This window comes from Borostomias antarcticus (assembly GCF_949987555.1).
Source record: "Borostomias antarcticus genome assembly, chromosome: 19".
NCBI classification, from domain to species: domain Eukaryota; kingdom Metazoa; phylum Chordata; class Actinopteri; order Stomiiformes; family Stomiidae; genus Borostomias; species Borostomias antarcticus.
In genome coordinates, this window is record NC_140252.1 from 12886695 (window position 1) to 12894849 (window position 8155).

An 8155-nucleotide genomic window follows, 5' to 3' on the forward strand; every position below is an offset into this window, starting at 1 on the left:
GTGTGTGTGTGTGTGTGTGTGTGTGCGTGCTTTACCAAGTCTTTGGTGGCGAAGTACATGAGCAGGGAGTCGGAGGAGAAGGTGCGGAACTTGAACATCACCGTGGAAACGTTGGGGTTCCATCTGGTTGGCCGGCTGACAGCGGCGTAGCCGTCCCCGTCGAACTGGACCATACCCTCCGTATCTGACGGCTGGGGGCTGGACACACACACACACACACACACACACACACACACACACACACACACACAGTTATAATATAGCCCTCCCTCTAACTACCTCTATCTCTAACTCTCCCTCTCTCCCTCCCTCTCTCTCTCACACCCTCTCTCTCTCCCTTTCCCTCTCTCTCCCCCCCTCCCTGTCCCTCCCTCTCTCTCCCTCCCTCTCTCTCTCTCTCTCTCTCTCTCTCTCTCTCCCTCTCTCTCTCTCTCCCTCTCTCTCTCTCCCTCTCCCTCCCTCTCTCTCTCTCTCTCTCTCCCTCTCTCTCTCTCTCTCTCTCTCATAGCATACCTGACCACGCAGCCCTTGCAGTCTCCCTGTCTCTCTCTGTAGTTCCAGAGGCCGATGGGCTTGTTGTCCAGGTAGGCCTCCCCCATGCAGCCTGAGAAGGTGGTGGTCTTCACCGCGTCTGCCTTCTACAACACACACACACACACACACACACACACACACACACAATAAACAACTAACACACTGCGCTGTGGGCCTGGCCTAACCACGGCCCCTAAGAGTGACATCACTGCTGAACCGCCGCACCGGGTTTAAGAGTCGCCGTCACCCTGTGTCCTGACAGGTAGGTGTGTGTACTGTATGTGTGTTTACCTTGACAGAGGGTTGCGTGTACAAGTGTGTGTGTGTGTTTAACTTGACAGAGGGTTGTGTGTACAGGTAGGTGTGTGTGTGTGTAAGTAAGTAAGTAAGTAAAACTTTTATTTATACAGCACCCTTCCCAGCACGAGTGCACAGAGTGCTTTACAGTAAAAAGCATAAAAGTGTAATCAGTAGGGGAAAAAACAACAACATTAAAATACAGTCACATACGGCATAAGGAAAGGTAAAGTGCAGCGAAACAGAATGAACAAAAAGAGCAACAGTAAACAAACAAACAAACAGTAATACTGCCTATGCGTGCTGAACAGGTGCGTCTTCAGCTGTCCCTTGAAAATGTCCACAGCTCTCAGCTCCTGAGGGAGTGTGTGTGTGTTTACCTTGACAGAGGGCCGTGTGTACAGGTACGGTAGGGGTGTGTGTGTGTGTGTGTACCTTGACAGAGCCCAGGATGCCTCCTACGAACAGGTAGGCATTCTGGTCCACATCCAGGATGGTGAACTTCTCTGGGGAGTTGTCACTGCGGGGGGTGGGCACCAGGCCAGCTCTGGCGCCCTCCAGAGGCTGCACGGAGATGGTGCCGTTGAGGCCGTTCCTGGTGACCAATAGGAGAGAGCCAGGGTTAGAGAGGGAGGTATTTGTGTGTGTGCGTGCATGTGTGTATGTGAAAGAGAGTGGGAGAGTGAGATATGTGACCTGAGAGGGAGAGAGACCAAACCTATTGGTGTGTTTATGTCTGTGCATGTGTGTGTGTGTATATGTGTGTGTGTGTGTGTGTGTGTGCGCGCGCGCGTGTGTGTGTACCGTGAGGCCTCTATGCGGTGCCAGTTGCCGTCGTTGATGGTGAGGTCAGGATACTCCACTCTCCCGACCCCTGACCCCACATCCCACAGGAAGTTCACCTTCCCCTTCCTCATCTCCAGAGCCAGGAAGTCAACCTGGAGAGGAGAGGAGGGGAGAGGAGAGGAGAGGAGAGGAGAGGAGAGGAGAGGAGAGGAGAGGAGAGGAGAGGAGAGGAGAGGAGAGGAGAGGAGAGGAGAGGAGAGGAGAGGAGAGGAGAGGATTATGAACAACCTCTAGGGTCTCTGTCACCAGGTTTATAACATCACTAGTCCTAGTCTCCGTGGTGTGGGCGTGAGTGAGATACAGAGTGGGTCGCACATCCGAGCGAATTCACACATTCTAATGACATAATATCACCGTGCAATCAGGAGAACCGCGGTCAGCGGCGGAGCTTCCTCCGCGGAAACTCGGGCGGCCGCCACGACGGGAGAGGACAGACGCCCCCGGGGAAATCAACCGTGAGCGCGTCTGGCCCGAACGCGGCTAATTGCTAGGGTTCGCCGCCGCGCCAATCGCCATCGCACGCACGCACACCCAGACACACACACACAAACAAACACACTCCGGGACTCCGGAGGATCACAGAGCAAACTAATAAGCTGATGATGCAGAGAGACCAGGAGGTAATTGCCGTTTGCATGGCGAGCTGCGGGCGCCAGGCCTGCCTGAGAGACCCGGGATTAATCCACAGCCTCATACAACGTTCAGCCGGCCGTCGCCTAACTATGATAAATGATTCTAATACGCTACAACTCTTACAAATGTATTACCCCCTGCTGGGGGGCTGTCTGTACCTGTAGGTGCGCTTGAGTTTAGTAGAGATTAACTGGTCTTCTCTGCGTGTATTAACACCCACACACACACACACACACAGACAAATAAACACACACACACACACACACACGCGCGGGCGTGTCTTACGTATTTGGCGCTGCCGAGGTAGAAGAGCAGGTTGTCGGCGACGACGGTCTTGACGTTGAGGATGACGGTGTTGTAGCGGCCCTTCTTGATGTCCGGCCGGTAGGCGCGGATGCAGTCGCCGCCCGACGACACGGACACCTTGATCTGAGGAGCGGAGCGGAGGGGCCGGGGGTTTAGAGAACACGGAGGGGAGGAACATCGCTCAGGGGGACACTGGAACCCGAGGGGCCGGAGAACTCGGAGAGCCACAGAGGGTGACATAGAGAATGTCAGGGGGAACCCTGAAGAACCTCAGCCAGTCTGGTTCTGCTGTGTAATGTCTGGTCGAATCAGTGTGTGTGTGTGTGTGTGTGTGTGTAGGTCTAGGGGGAGGTGTCTGAATGTTGACTGAAATAGAGATCTGTGAGTACGATGGAGCCATTAGTGATCCGGAAGACAGGAACGCAGGGTGTGAGAGTGTGTGTGTGTGGGGGGGGGGGGGGGGGGGACTGGGGGTGGGGAGGGAGGAGGGAGGAAAGGAGTGAGGGACAGAGACGTGAAACTGAGGGAGATGGGAGAACATGAGGGAGACAAAGTGAGAGGAGAGAAAGAAAGAGAGAGAGGGCGAGAGAGAGGGAGAGAGAGGGAGAGAGAGAGGGAGAGATGGAGAGAAAGAGAGAGGGAGAGAGGGATAGAAAGAGAGATCGAGGGAGAGAGAGAAAGGGAGGGCAAGAGAAAGAGAGAGAGAAAGAGAGAGAGAGAGAGGGATGAAGGAGGAGTGCGGGAGAGCTCCAGACTCACAGAGTTGGCCTGCTTCCTGGCCTGGTTGATCAGCTCTTTGATCTGGGAGATGTTCTTCTTCAGGTTGTCCTGCAGCTCTTTGATTGGCTTGAGTTTCTCCAGCAGCCTATCGGCTTCGTCCTCCAGGTCCTTGACCTTCGCCCCCGCAGCGTGGACTGACGGACACACACACACACACACACACACACACACACACACACAGAGCAAGAGAGAGAGAGACAGGCGTACGTACATACCGACAGACAGACAGGTGTGGAGTTAGGTACAGTAAAATGCTAGAAGGTTCTTCGCCGTGCGTGAAGCAGAGGCCTGTTAGCCGGATGAGAGATGAGGCCATCTGACTGAGTCAGTGTGCTGTTAGGGAGAGAGAGATGAGGTGGGGCCGGGCGTGTGTGATTAGTAGCAGAGTAATGGTCGTGAAGCATCCATTAGACTAATAGGCTTAGCGGAGCCGCTTGGCTGGCTGTTGATCCTGGCTGAGAGGGGAGGAGAGCTGGGACAGAGGGGGGGGGTTACATTCAAAAGTAGCCTTTAGCCATGAGAGGGGCCCATGCGGTTACAGTATAATGGTCCTCTAGCGTTGCTCCGGTGCTTCTGTGAAGCTGCTGTTTAGTGGCGGCAGAGCTGTTCTATTGTTGCTCTGAAGATACTCTTGTGTGTCTGTGATGCACTAACACTAACATCTGTGATGCACTAACACTAACGTCTGTGATGCACTAACACTAACGTCTGTGATGCACCAACACTAACGTCTGTGATGCACTAACACTAACGTCTGTGATGCACTAACACTAACGTCTATGATGCACCAACACTAACGTCTGTGATGCACCAACACTAATGTCTGTGATGCACCAGCACTAACGTCTGTGATGCACTAACACTAACGTCTGTGATGCACTAACACTAACGTCTGTGATGCACTAACACTAACATCTGTGATGCACTAACACTAACGTCTGTGATGCACTAACACTAACGTCTGTGATGCACTAACACTAACGTCTGTGATGCACCAACACTAACGTCTGTGATGCACTAACACTAACGTCTGTGATGCACCAACACTAACGTATGTGATGCACCAACACTATCGTATGTGATGCACTAACACTAACGTCTGTGATGCACCAACACTTACGTCTGTGATGCACTAACACTAACGTCTGTGATGCACTAACACTAACGTCTGTGATGCACCAACACTATCGTATGTGATGCACCAACACTATCGTATGTGATGCACTAACACTAACGTCTGTGATGCACCAACTCTAACGTCTGCTCTAACACTGTTGATGCTGTGATGTCGCAACATTGCAGTAACTATAACATTTCTCTATTGTAACTGTAAAGTTATTGTTTAGTTGTTGTATATCTGTAGTTGTATAGTCACTGTACAGTTGCTATAACATGGCTCTAGCGTTTCCGTAAAGTTACTGCTATGGTGTTGTGAGGCTGTTTCCCATCTTGTAGCACTGATGTAAAGTTGTAAGATTATTGTAAAGTTGTGATAACATGACTCTAGCATTGCTGTAAAGTTCCCTAAACGTTGAAGTAGTCACTATAAGAAGGTTGTACTGTAGTGTAAAGTTATTGTAAGTTGGTATATAGTTGCTACTTAGTTGTTGTATAGTTGCGGTACTGTAAAGTCGCTGTACAGCTGCTGTAGTTAATGTAATGCTACTGTAAAGTTCCCTAAAAGTTTCAGTAAAGTCACTATAAGATGGCTCTCTCAGTACTGTCACGCTAATGTAAAGTTGCAATATAGTTATATGTAGGCTATATAGCTACATAGTTACTGTACTGTTGCAATACAGCTTCTGTGAACTTGCTGTGCAGTTGTTGTAAAGTTGTTGTAAAGTTGTTGTTAAGTTGCTATAATGTTAGGGAAAGTTGTTCTACAGGCATGCAGAGCTGAGGAGCAGGTGATGGTGGTCAGTGACAGGTGAGGTAGGAGGAGATATACATACTGATGGCTGTGGGGTTCAAAAGAAAAACAAAAAAGAGACAGAAAAACACACATGTGAGGAGCTGATGTACACAACGTCCCGACAACGCCCCTACAACATCCCTACAACATCCCTACAACGCCCCTACAACATCCCTACAACGCCCCTACAACATCCCTACAACATCCCTACAACGCCCCTACAACATCCCTACAACGTCCCTACAACATCCCTACAACGCCCCTACAACATCCCTACAACATCCCTACAACGCCCCTACAACATCCCTACAACGCCCCTACAACATCCCTACAACGTCCCTACAACATCCCTGTACAACAGAACAGTATGCCTCCACCGAAGCTTAAATACAGACAGATGGCCTTAGTACTTGGTACAGATGAGGGTAGCCAGTCGTTCATTGTAAGTTTGTACATTGCCTGATTGATTGATTGATTGATAGAGGGAAGAGCATACTGAGACCAGGTGGCTTTTACAGATGTGGCCTGCTTACAAAAAACATATACAGTACAGTAATTCAGTGGCAGGGTACAAAAAATACACGAACACAATCAATCAACCAGTCAGTCAGTCAGTCAGTCAGTCAGTCTGTCTGTCTGTCTGTCTGTCTGTCTGTCTGTCTATCTATCTATCTATCTATCTATGAAGTCAACTCTTCCTGCTTCTCAACACAAGCAGCCTGTATAACTGTGGCCGGTGAGCGTCGTCCTCCTTACTGTTCTTCTCGGGGTCCTGGATGATGGTGTTGGCGGCGTTGACGTGCTCCTGCAGCTGGCTGTAGTTCCTCTGCAGGCCGGCCAGGTTGAGGTTCAGGTCCTTCAGGCGCTCTAGCACGTCCGTGGCCGTGTCGTTGGCGTCGGCCGCCTTCGCCTTGGTGGCCTGCAGCTTGGCGGCCATGTCTGTCACATTCACCGGTAATGGAGGCGCGCACACACACACACACACACACACACACACACACACACACACACACACGTCAAGCACCAAACCTTTCAGTTTCCATAGTGACTGGAACATTTCCACTGTTCACCTTGTTGTACTTACATGTTACTGTTTGTGTGTGTGTGTGTGTGTGTGTGACAGTGACGAGAGAGGGGATCGATATTGTCTCGCACGGAAATATGAGAGGTCACATCTCCTGTCAAACCCAGCCTGGTTAAGCCAGGTTAAACGCACACACACACACACACACACACACACACACACACACACACACACACACACACACACACACACACACCCGTTCAGCACTCACCGGAGGGTATGGCGTTGAGTTTGTCCATGGTGTCGTTCAGAGCTTTCAGCAGGTCCTTGTTCTTCAGGCCTCCGGATTTCACTCTGGTTTGGAGACTGTCCACACCATCGGCGTTCTCTGGAACGCACACACACACACACACACACACACACACACACACGCAGAACGCACACGCACACATTGTGCAATCAGCGAACACGTCCTTACAACTCCCCCAACACAGCCACACCCTCCACCCTCCCCTCCACCCCTCCCTCCTCCACCCCCGCCCACCCTTTCACACCCCTCCAACCCCCGCCCACCCTTTCACACCCCTCCACGCCTCCACCCCCCGCCCACCCTTTCACACCCCTCCACCCCTCGCCCACCCTTTCACACCCCTCCACCCCTCCACCCCCCGCCCACCCTTTCCCACCCCTCCACCCCTCACCCACCCTTTCACACCCCTCCACCCCTCCCTCCTCCACCCCCCGCCCAACCTTTCACACCCCTCCACCCCGCCCTCCTCCACCCCCTGCCCACCCTTTCACACCCCTCTATCCCTCCCACCGCTCTCTCTCCATCCCTCCATCCCTACCACTTCTCTATCTCTCCATTCCTCCATCCCTACCACCTCTCTATCTCTCCATCCCTCCATCCCTACCACCTCTCTATCTCTCCATCCCTCCATCCCTACCACCGCTCTCTCTCCATCTCACCATCCCTACTACCTCTCTATCTCTCCATCCCTCCATCTCTCCATCCCTACCACCGCTCTCTCTCCATCTCACCATACCTACCACCTCTCTATCTCTCCATCCCTCCATCCCTCCCAACCATCGACCACAACGCGCACTCTTCACACACTCGGCAACCTCCGAGAGCAAGCGTGAAGGTCGAGAGGGGGGAGGAGTGGGGGGAGAGAGAGAAGAGGAGAGAGAATTCTCCTCATCCACAGCTCCTCTCACCTCCGGGGTCCCTCAAGGCTCCATTGTGGGCCCTATACTTTGTTATTTATTTACATGCTGCCACTGGGGTCAATTTTTAGGAAACATTACATCTCTTTCCACTGCCTAACAGATGATGTGCAGATCTATCTGCCCCTGAAATCAAAAGGCAACCACTGCTGGACTGTCTACGAGATGTCAAATCCTGGATGGACATGAAAATAAGACTGAGATCCTTATCTTTAGTCATGACCCCTCAGACTGTACTACTGGTTTGTTGGGCTCCTTCTCCCCAAATATCCGTTCTTCAGTCAAAAATCCCGGGGTGACCTTTGACAGTACTTTTAAATTTGACAAACAGGTTAGCTCTGTCATAAGAACCAGCTTCTTCCACCTAAGGCTTCTTGCTAAGGTAAAGGGCTCTCTCTCCCCCAAAGACTTAGAGAGAGTAATACATGCTTTTATTCACACTCATCTTGATTATTGTAATTCTTTGTATGTCGGCATTGACCAGTCACTGATGCGTCGCCTGCAGCTTGAGCCGAATGCAGCGATCCGTCTCCTCACTGGCAAGCGAAAGCGTGACCACATCACCACCAATCCTGGCCTCACTCCACTGGCTCCCA

General features: G+C 51.6%; 1 protein-coding gene across 1 annotated transcript in view; it reads right to left on the reverse strand.

Annotated features, from left to right (window-relative positions):
• lama2 (laminin, alpha 2) overlaps window positions 1-8155 on the reverse strand; it is a 75721-nt gene that overhangs the window by 13894 nt on the left and 53672 nt on the right. The window contains exons 29-36 of the mRNA XM_084453397.1: window positions 6604-6720; window positions 6065-6247; window positions 3376-3530; window positions 2596-2739; window positions 1636-1769; window positions 1267-1426; window positions 514-638; window positions 36-198 (exon numbers count right to left, since the gene is read on the reverse strand). Coding sequence (XP_084309523.1) covers window positions 36-198; window positions 514-638; window positions 1267-1426; window positions 1636-1769; window positions 2596-2739; window positions 3376-3530; window positions 6065-6247; window positions 6604-6720 — 1181 coding nt within the window. The remainder of the gene's footprint in view (window positions 1-35; window positions 199-513; window positions 639-1266; window positions 1427-1635; window positions 1770-2595; window positions 2740-3375; window positions 3531-6064; window positions 6248-6603; window positions 6721-8155) is intronic.